The following is a 16,517-nucleotide window of genomic DNA, read 5'->3' as shown; positions in this document are numbered from 1 at the left end:
GATAATTCTTGTTCAAAGTGTTTCCATTTTCAGGTGGTAATATTAAAAATGTTTTTAAAAGAAACGACATGAGAAGGTTTTTGTGTAAATTACAAAGAAAAGTTTTAATGACACTTTAAGTTAGACATATTAAATATCGTCTTGTTTCCTTGGCATAAGTTGTGGTGAGGTCCAAAAATCAGTCAACCTTGTTAAAATGACTCAACATGAACTCTGATACAGCATCAAGGCAGATGTTGGACACACTGGTCACATTACTTACAATCCTAATTCAAAGTACATTAACCTAAACATAGACATTTTTATTCACGTAAAATGTGTCTTAAAATTTCACTCGTGTCAGTGGACACGGATGCGAGTCACCCTGTGAGCAAACCACAGGACAGTTGGCACGTCTGTGTTCTCCCAAATCCTAAAACCAGAGTGATAATCAAACCAGTTACACATTCATCGTTCATGGGAAGATAAAAGGCTGTCAGTGCCTGCTGGGTTCAGCCCTGCTCTCATATGGCTTTACGTCGGTATATGCAGGGAAGTGGAGATAGTTCCTTTTTCCTGCAGCCCAAATATCCGCCTAGCTTCTCTCTTTATATAGGAGCTGACACATTATTGTGTAACTACTAACTGACTTACAATATGTCAAAAAAGCCAATATGAATTTCTGGACTTAATATATTTCAACATGTGTAGTAAGAAATAAAAAGCTTCTTTGTTAGTTTAATTATTTTTTTGGTTAACTGAAAGAAGATCAACTAATTACATGTATAATATATGGATTCAGTGATATTTTTGGGGTGTCACTGTAGTTCATGTGACATTTGCTCCATTATGTAGAGAGAAGGACGACAGCACATAAGGTCTGTTACATATGAACAAATCAGCCATTCACCTTTTAACTTAGACTATGCTCCAGACAGATTTATATATAGATATATACTGTGTGTGTGCCAGTCTGTCTATACACTCTTTTTTGTGCGTTCCATCTATATGCAGACAATAACAACAAAAACATTTCAGTGTGAAGTGAAAAACGAAGGAGGAAAGGTGAGGGCGAGAGTCCAGGGGATGTGGTGGGGGGGAGGGAGGGAGGAGCTGTTGAGTGGGTTACACAGCTTTGATACCTGGTCCTGGAGTTTCCTCTGATTTTGGTGGGATATGAGGGGAAAATCACCTCCCGCCAGGACTTCCTAAGAGGAACCTGTAAGACCAGATCAAAATTTAACCATGGAAATAAAAACATACATGAACAAGGTCTAGTAATGTTGCAGTGATGTCTGAACCCGAGCTCATTTAAGATGTAAACTGAAATTCTGAAGATCAGGGTCTCTGTGAGGGATCATCTGACATTGTTAATGTTGAAAAATATAGGTTTAAGAGATACAAGAGATGTTTTTTTAAGGTTTCTTATGTCAGAAAGACGATGTGAAACCACATTCTGCGTGTTTTATAACCGCATGGCTCCATAGTAAAAACATTCGGAGGCAGAACTATCCTGCCTTTGGTCAATACAACAAAGGAGACCTCAAACTGAAGCTGAAATCCATATAATAAGCAAGACTCAAAGAGATTTTACTTTCAGCAGTGCTAGTTCTCTACAGTTCCCAAACACATACAGTGTACTGAAAAAGAACCGCTGTCTTGACTTTTGTGAAAACAAATCTAAAATGAGTGTACTGTAGAATGTGTGAGTCAGGAACTACAAGCTGAAATCTGTCGTTAATGTTGGAGTAGTGGAGCTCCTCCTTACCACTCTCCCCTTGCCTCGACCGCCTCTCTCCTCACCAGCCTCTTCTTGTCATCCAGGGGCTGGGCCAACGCTCGCAGCACCCGCGCCCGAAATGGTAAGACCTGAATCACAGACAGATGAAAAGAAAAAATACTGATTCATATTACAGGAACATGCCGAGTGTTAATACAGCTTAACACTAAACTTGGGCACTCGTGATTGGAATGAAAAACATACTGATGCACCGGTGTGCAACAACAAACACGTATCATTACGTTGTTACACCCAACTCGGTGTTGTTTGTCTGTGCTGTACCTTCCTTCACCACAAGGGGGAGCTCACTTGCTCAGCGATAGTGGTCAGTTGCAGTGTTTATAAACTTAATGTTCAGGGAAACAAAATGCTATGATGCTAGTCACTAAACTAACTATACATAAAAAATACAGCATAGGCAAAAAAAGGATTTTGGACGGCTGCTCTAAACTACTGACTGAAGACTTGAATTTAAGCTAATTTCTAAATACGCTATTGTTCAGGTGAGAGTTTCAGTGTCTGTAAGCTGCGTCAACAATACCAATACAGTGCATAATTATTATTGCCTGGTGTAGTCTTAATTCTTATCTAAATACGAGTCTCGTTATACGCCAGTCATTACGTCATTATGGGGTGTTTCAATTGATACAGGCTATCAGAGCTATTGTGTGTGAAAATATAGGGTTTAGTTACTAGATTTAGTAAACAGGTTATATTGATGCATGATTATGTGCCTTGTTTTGTAGAAAACCTGTTAGTTCAAGGAGAGTGCAGGAGGCCTAAGGTCTTGGTGCCATCTCAAGGAAGATACTCCCTCCTTCTGAAGAATAGATAACATGTTTGTTGCCAGGCTGTACGACGTGTACTGAAGATAATCTAGCATTGTGTATAAATACCGTTTCATTTTTCTCTCCCATGACCTTGTGTTGTGTGAGATTCAGTGCGCTGCTTGAATAAAGAAACTCCGACTTCGAGATCCTCATTGCAAGAGTGGCGATTCCTTTTTTCACCCCACATGTTGTACATGAGTTCACCTCCACCGCGCTTGGATGACGTGTTCAGTCTCCACACGTAAATACGCTTTCTCATTGTGTAAAAACATAAAATGGCTTCATATTAAATAATAAAGTCCACATTTACTCTCCAGGTACCTAGAGGGAGTAGAGGGTGTTCAGTCTGAAATCCTACAACAAACCATCTAAGCTCTTTTATCTGGGAAAACAATTGATTTTCTCACTGCTTCATTTTACTGTGGGTAAGAATGAGTCAAGAAGAGACTCTTGAAAACTTGATTTTTACCTCATGTACAGGGAAGTGAGAAAGTGTGTGGATGCACCGCAGGGAGGCAATCCGTACGTTCTGCAAAAGAAAAAACAAATGTATTGTTAAAACCTCCAGCCCTGTCTGAACAGCTCCTCCTGAACCAGTCAAATAGTGATTATTATTAATACTTTCTCTCTTTTTTTTTTTTTTATGTATTGCCAAGGTAATCTCACGAACCATGACTGGACTACAGATGAGGGCCAGCAGCCTGTTGACCAAAGCCTCCAGCTGCTGTATGAGAGCTTGTGGTGGGTTGATGAGGACAGGCTCCAGGCACGACAGAGTGGACAGCTGGACGCCCTGATCAGGATACGTCAAGGCCTCCAGCAGCAGAGTGAGAAGCTGGACAAGGACAAATGATTTTAGGACGATACTGCTGAGAATTAACTAAACCTTAACATGCGTCAAAAGAACTACTCACCGCTGGTAGCTCAGTGACTTGAACCTGCTTGGGAAGCTTATTGACTATGTTTGAGAGCGCCTTCAAGTAGTTGGGTTTCTTCTCTGGAGGAACAGAGGACAATAAATTGAATTAGTCAAAAACAAAACAGTTAAATCTCACCGCCTCTCCAAACACAAGCAGGTTTTCTTATTTCCTAACAACCAGTCTACTCCGCAGTGACTTCGCCGACTACCTTGCGGTGCAGCGTTGAAACCCTGGACCAGCTTGGCTGAATTCTCGCTGAAGAAGCGCTGGCGGTACATGATGCGAACGTCAGCGTGGCAGCCTCGGTTCAGGACGTCAGTAGAGTCGCTCATCAGCAGAGAGAAGCCGTCAGCCGCCATCGGACCCAGATCGGCGTCATCGAGCAGAGAGAAGAGCTGCACAGCGGATGTCAAAATTAAACACGACCACACTAAGTTTACAATGGATTTTTATCTTAATATTGGGACATGACGGCAGGAAAGGTTAAATAGGAAAAAGGAAAAGACAAAAATAAAGATCTACTAGGTAACTGTTCTTACCTTGTCAGTGAACGTTGTGAATAGAGGATGGTATCGCAGAAGCAGAGCCTTGGCAACCTGGAGACAAGAGAAGCTATTGCTGCTTGCTAATATGTAAAGCAACTACCAATCAATGCAACTTAGTGGATACAGGCAGCACCATCTTGCAATTTTGGAGCCAGAGTCTGCGCAGTAGAGAGTGGAGCCGTGATATCGATGACCACACCCCACTTCCACCAGACTCACTCTATTAATACTACGCTCTGCTCTACCTCCACCATTTACAAGGAAATGTCAGATTATACATTATATGTCGGATTATTATTTTTTTTTTTTTTACGACTCTCACGGTCCCACGGGACCATTTTACGGAGTGGTTGGCATAGTAACTGGTAGTCACCATCATGTACCGTCAAATAACTAATTAAAACAAAACATATCTAGAAAATTGACACTTGATCACGCATCAACATTATATTAACCACCTAAAATGACAGAAACCATTCTTAAAAAAAATTATTTGACGTGTATTGTAGTGTTTTAGTTTGAGTCCCATCCGCTAACATGGAGGAGGTGGAGCTTATGGCCTATACTGCAGCCAGTCACCAGGGGGAGCTCTACTTGCTTTGGCTTCACTTTTGAGGAGCAGTTCCACCTCAATCTTTATAGTCTATGTCAGGAACTATCATGGTGTCCTTTTCTGTTGTTTTTCAGACAACAACTCAGAAGAATATATATTAACTGAGTGAAAAAAATATAATATAGTTTGTACGATGCAGCCCTAAAAACAAGTAGCATGCACTGTTATATTGGTTATATCGGCGGTACTAATATGATTTCAAATCGATAGTAAAGATGTTCTTACCCAGATCAATAGTGTGAAGGCCTGCGTGCGTACAGAGGAGGACGTACAGTCCAAGTCACTGCACACTCTCTTCATTGTTTTCTGAATTAGGCCGTCGAGAGAATCACCTGAAATGGAATAAACAAAAACATCACAGCAGTTTTTTAAATGACACTCTCTGGGTAGAGACAAAAATTGACTTCAGACTTCAGACTGACCCTGCGGCCTCTTGTTGACCAGGCTGGCAAAGCACTTTGCAGCAGAGGTGTAGGATAGCGGGTGGCTGCAGGTGCAGCTCATCTCCTCCAGCTCTGACAGCAGCTGCTCTATCCGTGGCACCTCCACCTGGATGACAAACAATGCTTTGAGTGCACAGCTTCAGCAGGGAAGATTTATAGTGAAGTCAGAATTAGGTGTACAAGTTGAGACTCACACTCCGAGGTAATGAACACACACAGGCCATTAGTAGGCAAACCATCTGAGACTGGCGCCATGAATCCCCCTGCTGCTTCTGGGAAAACAGTGTAGGCCTCAGTAATCACATGGCATAATAAAAATGGTACAAAACCTTACATCATCAACCTCTAAAACACACATAATTCTGCATAAAGTTGAATTCTTATAATGCTGTTTTCAAATATGTGTTCTTTCGGACCTTGTGAGCTGCTTTCCAATATGTAATAATGAATGCAGGGCATCTGAATAAAGTTTTATCTACAGAAACATAAACATGCTGTCACCAACAAAGACAAACCTTGAGCAGCTGCATGTGTGAAGGGAAGGAGTTGTCGGGCAAAAAGGAGACGTCACCGTCCAGGAAGAGAGACACAGCCCTCGACGCCGTCTTTTCCGCCAACCTGATGACATGAAACGCCCCGAGAGGAAACCACAAACACCTCATGAAAAACTAAGAGTACATGTTGCAAACAAATCAGAGAGGCTCACAAAATAAAAAAAAATAAGGTGTGAAACAGAACAGAAATAGTATACAACGCCCAGATCCGCATGTGTGAATATATGTGTGAGTAGCACGAATACAGCAGGTGAACGCTTTTGTTTTTACATTTAAATTAACCAGCTCAGAAAAGAAGAGAAGTAAGCACTCCAAACATGGAGCCAGGCAAGATATGGCAGAGAGAGTTTGTACTGACTGGGGCTGAAGCCGCGAACAGGAAGTGCTGATGACGGGAACCATAGCAGACAGCACCTCCTCCTCCACCAGAGGACTATGAACAGGTGAACCCTCACCTGCAGAACAGAAATAAGAGCAGAAGGTCACTACTAAACCAGGAAGATTTGAAATCGAGACCATTTGAGTATGTAAGGGGTTGAGTAAAACAGATGGGTGCGTTTGGTAGAGGAAGACAGTGGTAGAGTTATTAGCCGATGAGATGCTCACCCTGCAGTGCTGCTTGGAGCGCCAGAGACAGCAGACGTGGGATGATGACGCTGTGGAAGCACTGCCCCATCTCCTCTGTGTCCTGAACCTGCTCCGCTATCCTCTGAAGGCTGCGGCACGCCAACACCACCTCGTCCAACGAAAACCCGGCGCTACCTAAAGTTAACAAGATAATACAGAGTCACTTGCCTGCAGCTGTTTTGGTTTATGTTTCTGGAATCTGTGCAAGTGAGACGACTCCTGTGAATTTTATTACCAGCTTTCTGTATATGGAGACAATTAGGCTATTTGAATCTACTCTTGTGCAGCTCAGTGCAAGCTTTAGCTCTTGTGTGTTTGCCAATCTCGCCGCTTAAAGATATAGTACAGGACATTTACATCTAAATGAATCATCTCTTACACTGAAGCCCTAACCAAACAAGTTCAGACAATTCTGATTAAACCTATCATGGGCAAGCAAGCCTGTCTGCATTTCGCAATAAACCAGAGCTGAGTTAAGACTGCAGGAGGTTTAAAAGGAGACATCTCACAGATATCCTTCTCTCTAATCTCAAACTTGCACACACTACAAGATTTTAAAATACCAGTGCAACACACACTACAGGACATTATTTAGATCACTATTACAGCTCAAGGACCAATGCACTCTGCTAGCTATCATTATCCTCCTAGTAGGTCTCTGATTGTCCAGAGGGGTGAATTTCTGCATAGTAGTAGCCTGAGCCTAGATTAAGGCTGTATGAACTGGGGAATCCAACACGATGTAGAAGGTTTCTGATGCTCCAGATAAAATAGAAATTCTGAGAAAGGCTTAAAGTAAGGTGATGGACGAGAGGACAAACAGGATTTAGCATTGGCGTGGCTTTTCCTTGTTAGACAGGGGACTACTACAGGGACTGTAGACCATTACGATACGTCACATGTGTCAACAGAGTTTATGTATGTATGTCTGTGCGGTAGCTTTGAATATGAAAGTGAATCAGAAGCAAATAAAGCATGTGTCCAGACAGATTACCTGTGTGTGCAGAACTAAGGACTTCCAGGAGGACAGGTGTACTCTCCTGGACAATACTGGGTTGGGTGGACACTGAAGCCAGAGCAGACAAACACCGCTGACGCACTGCATGATGGGAGCGTAGCACCGAAGCTTCTCTGTGATCTTCATCCATGGGTTCTGAACAGAGGAGAGGAAAATGTAAGCACATCAATATAAGTCACTAATATGTGTACAAATTTTGCATGAATTACCGAATTGACTGTGAATAATTAGTGCGTGTTTACCAGAAAACATTTCCTCCTTTATTCTTGGGATGAGTTGACTGATGAAAGCTGCTGGGTGCAGCTCTGCTAAGGCTCCAGCACACTCCACCACAGCAAGACTGTAAACAGAAACAGGACAGACATTAAGCGCAAAGTCACAGATGATAGATGAAAGGAGGAGGGGAGGACACGTGAAAGCATGTCCACAATGAGCTGACCTGACTCTGTCATCCTCCTCGGTCAGCAACATTTTGATAAAGTGATCTACAGCTCGCTCAACGTCAGCGTCTAACAGCAGACCTGAGCCGGAGAAAGAAGGGACATTCAGAACATCAGAAACACAAACACTGACTCTGTGACTGGCATCGTTTACCGAGTTTACTCCAGCTCACCTTTTTGTTGTGCCAGTGAGATGAGCACAGAGGTGGCAGTGATCTGCAGACTGGAATTACTCTCAGAGAGAGCTGAAAACACCAAGCTGCACAGAGCCGACCGGAAGCCTGAAAACACGCTCTCATCTGAAGGACGAAACACGGACAAAAAAAAAAAACAGGAAACGGGATCATTAGTCTCCCTAGTGGAACATAAACAGCACAGTTACCGCATTTCAAACAAGAGCAGATTTTTGAAGTTCCTTTATGAGTAACCATCATAGTATAAACACATATACTGGGACTTTCAGATACCAATCTCAAACAAATGTGGAGCAAACAAATTAAGCAGCTTAACTGGAATCTTTTTATTATTATTATTAATAATTAGTGTTATAGTGGCTCAAGATGCAGCTGCGATCAGAGATTGTACACAGATCTGATCTGATCTGATTATACTGTTATGATGGAACCTATGAGTGTGTCTATTAGTGAATATTTTGTCGACGCGTTAGGAGCAGGAAAAAACATTTGACTAGGGACACAATTTGATGGCTGGACAACTGGGTCAGAGCATCTCCAAAACTGTGGCCCTTTGGGTGAGTATCTTTTAAAAGTGGTTGACGAAAGGAAAAGCGGTGAACCAACAACAGGGCCACTGAGGCCCGTGTGGTTAAACCCAAACAAACTACTGCTGGTAAAATTGCTGAAAATGTTAATTCTGTTTCGCAATTTTACCAGCTCAGGGTGCCCATGCAGACCCCTGTCCACTGCCAGCATTGATCGGTGTACATGACGCTATTGCGATCGCAGCACTTACCGTTCTCTGAGGACTGGCAGCTTTTTACTGACTGGACGAATCTCTGTACCACCTCCAGCAACGTCCGTCTGTGGGAACACTGCTCAGAGGCAGACAATGATGATGATAAAGTTAAAGGTGTCAAAACAACTCAAAACTGAAAGAATTAACCTAAAAAAGCACCTAAACCAACTAAACATCTGGATGTCTCTTTCACCTCTGTTCTGCTGTTATACTGCTCGATGAGAGAGGACATGACGGCATCTATTACGATGTGGCTCGCCCTGATGGAGGCGCTGCAGGCGGCCTGGAGCAGCTTGGCACTGGGCCACACAAGCTTTAGGTCCGGCTCACACAGGTGATGCTTGCAGTCTGGAACAACATCACAGTTGTTAAGTTTAAAAAAATAAAAATAAGTCTAGCAGAGCCAGGCTGAAAAGCACACAGTGTTATCCTGCTATTAAAATGTAATCTGTAAAGGTGTGGCCGTCAACATGAGACATTGTGTGAAAAAGCTGCTGGCAAAAATTCAAGAAGTGTACAGTCACTGTGGTGCAAAAGAAAAAAAAAACGGGTTTCCTGCCAAGCTCCAGAAGCAGAGCTAAACTAAACTAAACTGAAGGCCCACGCTCTCTTTCTCTGACATTTAACTCCCTCTCTCGCTGACAGCTTTGACAGAATCAGCATATTTTTCAAGACCATTCGCATCTTTGGAGATTTCCCCCCTTTCCAGTAAAATGAACACTTTAATTTCACCTTTGAGAATAAGATCCAGGAAGTTGCTCAGAGAGTCTTCAGAGTCAGAGTTGAGGACCGAGCGTGACAGGCAGGAAGCGAGTGCGGTAAGCGCGGCGAGGCCTGCAGACTCGATCTTCTCACTGGATGTCTGAAACACCTGCAATGAAACAACAACAGGAACGTTCAGGCTGATTACACCAGCGGTTTCTTCACTCTGGTGCTGACGCTAGGTGAAGCTTGTAGGAGGATCTTGTCTTCACCGAGTCGTCTACAAAGACACAGACTTACATTTTTCATTGTACTGGAACCATAATATGGACTTCAGAAAGCACTAACTGCACATGGACAAACACTGACTATAAATACACGACACATTCAAACTGCTGATGGCTGCTCCTTCAAAATTAAAAGCATCATGTCTAGCTCAAGCATTTGTGTCTTCCGGGCTGGATTACTGTGATACATTACTGCCTGGCTATCCAAATAGCTCTTTAAAAAGCCTCCAATTGATTCAAAATGCTGCAGCGAGAGCACTGATGGGAATTAGCAAGAGAGATCATATTACTCCAGTTATAGCTTCTCTCCACTGGCTCAATATAAAATCCAGAAAAGAATTTGAAATCCTCCTCCTTTAAAGGCCTTACTCCAACTCATCTTAAAGACCTCATAGTACCATATCATCCCCACAGATCACTTCAATCTCAAAGTTCAGGCTTACTTGTGGTTCCATGAGATTCAAAAAGTAAAATGGGAGGGAGAGCCTTCAGCTACCGGGTCCCTCTACTGTAGAACCAGCTCTCAGTTTGGGTTCGGAGGCCGACACTCTCTCTCTACTATTACAGTTTGACTTAAGACTTTACAATTTGTTAGTTTAGTGCTTTACTCAAATGTATGTTTATCTTGTTCCTCCTGCCCTCTTTTCCCTTCTCTACCTGGCTGGCCTCAAGCAGATGAGTTCCTCCATATGAGCTGAGGTTTCTTCCTGTTACAAGGAAGTTTTTTCTTGCCACCATTGCTTTAGTGCTTGTTCTGGAGGTCTCAGTCCAGGTTTTGTAAAGCTTCTTGAAAGAATTTGCATTGTTATTGTCTTTTCTCAGGGTGGAGTCGTTAAAAACGTAGAAGCTTAACACTACAACCTGTTCACATATTTCTGAACAAAGACACCAAAGAACATACATGTGTTATTGTTGTCTGCGTACACATCTCTCAAACCAACCTCTCTGCGCAGCGACGCCCACAGCCCCTCCAGGAATTCTGCCAAGTCCTTCTGTTCATACTGTGACGCACAAGCACTCTGAAAAAACATAAAAGTGTGCGGTGAGCTCGGAAATGAACTCTTCCAGAACCACGGCGCTGCAGCTGTAACGAGTGATTCAGTGAATCATGAGCTGCAGATCGTTCATAACCATGTAGATTTCTTACAGCTGGCAGTCTGGGAAAGTTCCTGTGAAATGTTTAGACTTCCAACCGTGCAAGCTGTCGTTATGGCCGGAGACAGAACATTTTTAGAGAATTCTCTCACCAGAGTCTGCAGCGAGTCCAGCTTCGCACTCTGAACGTCTGAGTCCAGCTTCTCAATGATGAGCGGCAACAGAAACTGTAGGAGTGTAAGCAAGAGCAGAAACTTCTTTGTTTATAGGCAGCGACAGCAGAATCTTCTCAGGGAGCATGTTTCGCTCCAAAAACTTAAAAGCGAATGTAAACTGACATTTTATTACCTCAGCAAATTTTGGAGTGCCGGTGAGGACGGCCCTGAGCATCTGAATGAGGTCCTCTTTGGTGATGCCGTGCGGGTCATTGGGAGGCTGGGGTTGGTGAGGGGTGATTATGACAGGACAAGGGCAAAGCAGGAAGAGATGTAGAACATATTAAAACACACAGCACCCAACACATGTTCATAGAAGCAATGAGCAGATCACCAACAAGAGTCTCTGCAGTCATACAAGGACTCTATGGAGTCTTTTTACAAGTCACATCAGCTAAATGACTAGAATCGGATATAGCCATTTAGTTATAGTTACCCTGATGAAAGAAAACGATCTGTATCTGTGACCAACTAAACAAACTCAGCTTAACTTCGGCCATCTTGTGACCAGAGTGATGTGAATTTCAGATTGTTGGTATTTTTGGTTAGTTTCTTCCTTCAGTCTATTGTTAGTAACCTAATAACTAACTCGCCTTCACCAACACCAAGGCCGACAGTTCATCTGCTAAACAAAAGCCTCAAGGGATTCATCAACCTGTAATGCACCCTGCTTCAAACTGAAACAGATATAACACAGAGACACCCAAATAGCGATGAGTTCTGCCATCAGCCTGACACTATATGCATTTTATTAAATAATTGAAACAACTCAATAAAAGATCTAGTCCCGTCAATGGTTTTGATAATTGTTTAAAACGTTTTTCGCAAAAATCAACAGCTTCCAACTTCTCAGATGTGAATATCTTCTGGTTACCATGGCCTTCTGTCTCATTACGTTGAATGTATTTCAATCAAAACAACACATTTACATGTCAGATATCATGTCTGTCAGCTTTGGCAGTGGGGAACTGAGATATTTTATAGATCAAACAATTAGTGACAGAGTGTTGCAGTGCACTGCAGAGAGGAGACTAGTTCATTAGTTAAATAGTGGCACCTAATAACCTTGTAAACGCTTAATCTAAGCTTTTCTTTCTGGTTGGGATAAACACAATCTTTCCGTCTATGTTTGCTCCATGTGGGGTAAAGACTAGGGGATGTGACGAGTTTCTAAGGGAAGCAGAAACATGGAAGTAGCAACATAACTTAGATAATAAGAGACTTAGATAAGTGAATAAAGTAAAAAAAAAACTACTTGTTGCATTTCCAGCAGATTTGATTTATTTATGTCAGTGAAGTCTATTGTGATCTGTGTCTTGGAGCATGTAAACCTATATATATTATCAGACGGTGTTAATATTTGTCTATGTTAATAGTCAAGTTGGAATTTCTAGCTCGATTACAATCAGTATGAAGAAATATTGTCAGTGAAAACGTAGCCAGCTCAGATTGTGTTGACTCATGCTGACGGTAAATTCTTTGCACGTTCACTTTTTGATTCAGACGGACGAGGCATGACATAATACTGGAATACTGGGGATTGTGTTTGCTTTCAGCCATTGTAGACCTAATATCTTGCTTTGCTATAATCTCATAAGAAATGTTGCAGTCATATGTCGCTCAGTAGCCCCACATCATATGAGAAGCCCTGTGCCAGCGCCATGTGATCCTCTGTGATGTAGAGATGTGAGCTGTGCACAAGCAGACAGAGAGGCAACCGCTGCTTTAAAGTTTTCCACAGAGTTTGTTTGAGGTCACAGGAAGTCAGTGATGACATTTCTGTCTGCTGCACTCACTGTTTTCGTGAGTCCAAACCAGCTGAGTAAACTTACTGGGGTGAAGTCGATGGGGAAATAGCAGGAGGTCACTTCGAACAGCTCCTCTGTGAATTTACCTGTCGAGAAATAAACAGTGAAATAGTTTCTTAAACACTTCAAAAGATTCAAAACAAAACCAAAGCAAGAAGACACTGTAGATGTTCTCACCCAGGTCGTATCCTCTGTGAATGATGTTTCTGGCTATCTGGAAGGCTAGCAGGAGGTTGCGGGGGTCCCTCTCCCCGTCCATTGATTGGACGAAACCGAACACAAAGTCTGCCCCCAAACCCTTCAGTTCTGTGGTAAAGTGAAACATTTTGTTTAGTTTGACAGCAGAGTGAAATACAGGCCGACCACACACTGTTTCGGAAATAATGACAAAGTCACACATGGGAAACAATTGCACAATCAAAAACATGTTCACCTCTCCCTCACAATCAGAGGAAGTTGGGAGGATGTTGTGTGATGCAACAACTATGTCAGGACCTCTTCATTTAATACCAAAAATCAGAACTGGTCTCATCAACAAGGCCTCGAGCCTCCCACAGAAAAAAAAAGCATTAGAATAAAAGGCATTCTTCTGGACTATTGCCTATATTATATTTTCTTATTCCTACTCTTCATATTTTGCACATCACTGCACAAAATATGCAGTTTCTTTGTTCAAAAACAGGCATTTTAAACATTCTTTTCACAGCTACAGTATATATTTTTTTAAATATTTTTATTCTTTTTGACTTTATTTAAGGCATAATAAGAGTTTTACTGCCCTAAGATGACAAATGACCACCCTGGTTACTCAACCAACTTCTTCCTCCCTCTCTACTGTTTCAATCAGCAAAGTCATCCACCCAGACACTTTTCGTTTCCTCCAGCGGAATCAGATTCAGACCTGCCCTCCATCTCTTACCGGCCTCTCTGGTCTCCATGAGGTTGATGAGCATGTTGTAGACGCACGCTCTTTCCGCAAGCATCAGAGACTGGGGGGTAAAAAAAACAAACAAACAAAAAAAAAAACATATCACATGGGCTGTAAACATACAATACCACAGGGACATTTCAAATGAGTCAATTTCGCCAACAAAATATGCAAATAAAAGAGGAAGTTTGTTTTTAGAACACACAGGATACAACACTAGATTAAGTGTGGTCAGATACAGCATGGGTGTTGGCTGGAGCGTAATCACGCCATGCAAACGCATCAACAGACGGTTTGCTACATTAAGTCTGTCAATGACACAAGGCTGTTGTGCATTTGAACATCAAAGTCAGAAACAAAAAGCAGACTTGTCACGTTTCCTCACGACTGAACAGTGAAAACAAGATGACATCAGTGTCTGATTCATCTTAAAGCCAACACTGTGCTCATCCCACACAATAACACAACAGACATAAACCTTGTTTGCTGCAACTTCAACCATCTTTACTATCACATACTTCACATGTGAGTCTCACCTGCACGTGGATGTCCTGAAACAAAGACCTCAGCATGGACACAGCTGAGCCAGGAGGCAACGTTGTACATTTTGTCTAAAAAAACAGAAAACGCCAACACACACATTAAGCTGGTTGCTGCTCTCACGAAACGATTTGTGGACGTGCTAAAAGCAGAAACGAACTTGCTGACGAAGCAGTCAGTTAGTCTTATGCAAGACATATGAGAGCCTGTTGTCACTGGAAATCTATCTCCGTCAGACTCACCAGAGCTTTGAGCCCCTGCAAAACTGGCGGCGTGGTGACGTAATGGTCCTTGAGACGGTTTTCGTAGAAGGCGATGAGCACTTCCACTGTGGAGGAGCAAGACAAACTGATTAAAGATCACTCTTCGCAGGTGTCGCTGCAAGACAACTGACAATCAAAGTTATTTTCTATATACACCGAACTGCAACAACATTAAAAGCACCAGCTTGGGAAGTGAATAACATTGAGGATCTCATTAAGACACAGTGTTCTTCTGGGCAACATTTCCTGGCATTTATGTGCAGTTCTGATGCTCACTTCCCCACTGTTGGCACCACAACCAGTCGACAGGGGTCAGAATGGACACCCTAACTAATCTGCGGCTACACAGCCTCACACAAAAACAAGCTGTGATGCACTGTGTGATCTGACACCTTTCTATCAGAACCAGCATTAACTTTTGTTTAAGACTTTATAAGTTTGAGAGCTGCAGAATTGGAGATGCCCTGACCCAGCCGTCTAGCAATCAAAATGCACCCCTTGTCAAAATCACTCAAATCCTCCCACTTTCCCAACACATCAACTCTGAAGACAACATGCTCACTCGCTAAACAAATATACCACAAACACTGAGAGATGATAAGTGTCATCAGTCAGTTGGAGATTGTGAAGGCGTACCTTCTCTCTCTGTTAGGTCTCCATAGCACTGCTGTAAAACTTCGGAGAGCAGCTGGACTCCTCTCGCTCGGGTGTGAGGCTGAGAGCTGGTCAAGCTGAGTCTACAACAGGGAAGGAAATAAAAAAAAAAACACAAATAACTATTTCATCATGAAAATAACAGTATACTCTTACAGCTTAAACAAAGCCTGTGATATTGTGTAGATATTAGACAGACTGTGTTACAGGAAAGATTAAATATCGCATTATTGTTAAGTGTAATGATTAACTTCTGGTCAAAAAGCATCAGACTGGGGTTAAAAATTGTGTTTAGGTCATTGTTGCTAGAGACAACTTGTTGACTACTTACCCAAGAGCTTCCACCAACTGCAGTATTGTGAACTGTCCATCTTTGACACCTGGACAAAAACACAAGTTTAGTTAAGTGTAGCTAAAAAGACATGCAACTACAAACATCCAGGCTGAGATAACCAAGTTATCCCCCGTGGTTAACTACACATTAACTAGCAGTAGCGGGGGGCTCAGAGGTAATGTCACAGCGTTCATTGACAGGATACTTTCATGCAGACACAAACACAGCACAGCTAGCAAGCAGCATGCGGTTACACCACAAAAGACGAGCATTATATTCAGAGCACCAGTCGAGTGACAGCACAATAAAACATTATATATTCAGAGTGTGCTGTTAATGTGACAAAATTAGCAGGCCGGTTCCACTGCCTGTGTGTTGTTTTATCGTGGGGTTTTAACGCCACACAGGATGTTGTGGCGCTAATAAGTTAGCTAGTTAACCGTCATGCCGAGTTGCGCATCCTCAGAGAGCAGCTCAACAGACTCAACGGCGGTCATTTCAAGCGGACTCTCCTGTAAACGCGCGGAGACAAACAAGACGAAGGATTACTCGCCTTTTGCCGCATCTTTAGCCTTGCTGTCCTGCAGTCCCGAGACAAATTCCTCCACCACATACAGCAGCAAAGCACTGTCCTCAGCCATCGTGCTTCTTTGCAAAGCCACTTTGACCGCGCATGCGCGAAAAGTTTAGGGGCAAAAGTCACTCGTTTTACATAAAATATAACCGAATGGTCTTGTCAAGCGAATAATAATTTATTAAATCGAGGCAATGTGTGTTTTATTTTAAATGCAAACGTTTGCTAAACATTGAACGAAACCCAACGTTTATTTTTTTTTGGTGATGCGTTCTCGTGCTGTCAGAATTCTAAAAACTACAAAGAGTGACACTGGCGAAAAACGTAATTCTCTGTGGTATTCGTAATGTATGCCGCATGCCTTTTCACTGAGACACCCTTATCTTCACTCCA

The 16,517-nt window shown here is 42.5% G+C and overlaps 1 protein-coding gene across 2 annotated transcripts; it reads right to left on the bottom strand.

Moving 5' to 3' along the window:
• Window positions 1-283: 283 nt before the first annotated feature.
• On the bottom strand, window positions 284-16,270 carry mms19 (MMS19 homolog, cytosolic iron-sulfur assembly component). Of its 2 annotated transcripts, XM_084566984.1 has the most exons (32): window positions 16,104-16,270; window positions 15,548-15,596; window positions 15,199-15,299; window positions 14,542-14,627; window positions 14,296-14,370; window positions 13,751-13,820; window positions 13,009-13,137; window positions 12,856-12,917; window positions 11,157-11,243; window positions 10,961-11,035; window positions 10,655-10,732; window positions 9,457-9,595; window positions 8,918-9,072; window positions 8,722-8,800; window positions 7,923-8,048; window positions 7,749-7,830; window positions 7,552-7,649; window positions 7,286-7,444; window positions 6,271-6,426; window positions 6,023-6,119; window positions 5,626-5,728; window positions 5,305-5,382; window positions 5,090-5,216; window positions 4,893-4,999; window positions 4,049-4,105; window positions 3,718-3,904; window positions 3,504-3,586; window positions 3,260-3,424; window positions 3,059-3,118; window positions 1,748-1,848; window positions 1,122-1,198; window positions 284-412 (listed from the first exon to the last, which is right to left on the bottom strand). In XM_084566984.1, the coding sequence occupies exons 1-31, from the start codon at window positions 16,189-16,191 to the stop codon at window positions 1,168-1,170; spliced, it is 3,090 nt and encodes a 1,029-aa protein (XP_084423110.1). In that variant the 5' UTR covers window positions 16,192-16,270; the 3' UTR covers window positions 284-412; window positions 1,122-1,167. The 2 variants fall into 2 exon arrangements, with proteins under 2 accessions (XP_084423110.1, XP_084423109.1); XM_084566983.1 differs by lacking the exon at window positions 284-412 and having other exon boundaries at window positions 1,059-1,198.
• Window positions 16,271-16,517: the final 247 nt, after the last annotated feature.

The sequence above is a fragment of the Chelon labrosus genome (assembly GCF_963514085.1).
Source record: "Chelon labrosus genome assembly, chromosome: 19".
Taxonomy (NCBI): domain Eukaryota; kingdom Metazoa; phylum Chordata; class Actinopteri; order Mugiliformes; family Mugilidae; genus Chelon; species Chelon labrosus.
The sequence above is the reverse complement of the archived record's forward strand: the minus strand, read 5'-3'. Positions and strand labels throughout refer to the sequence as shown.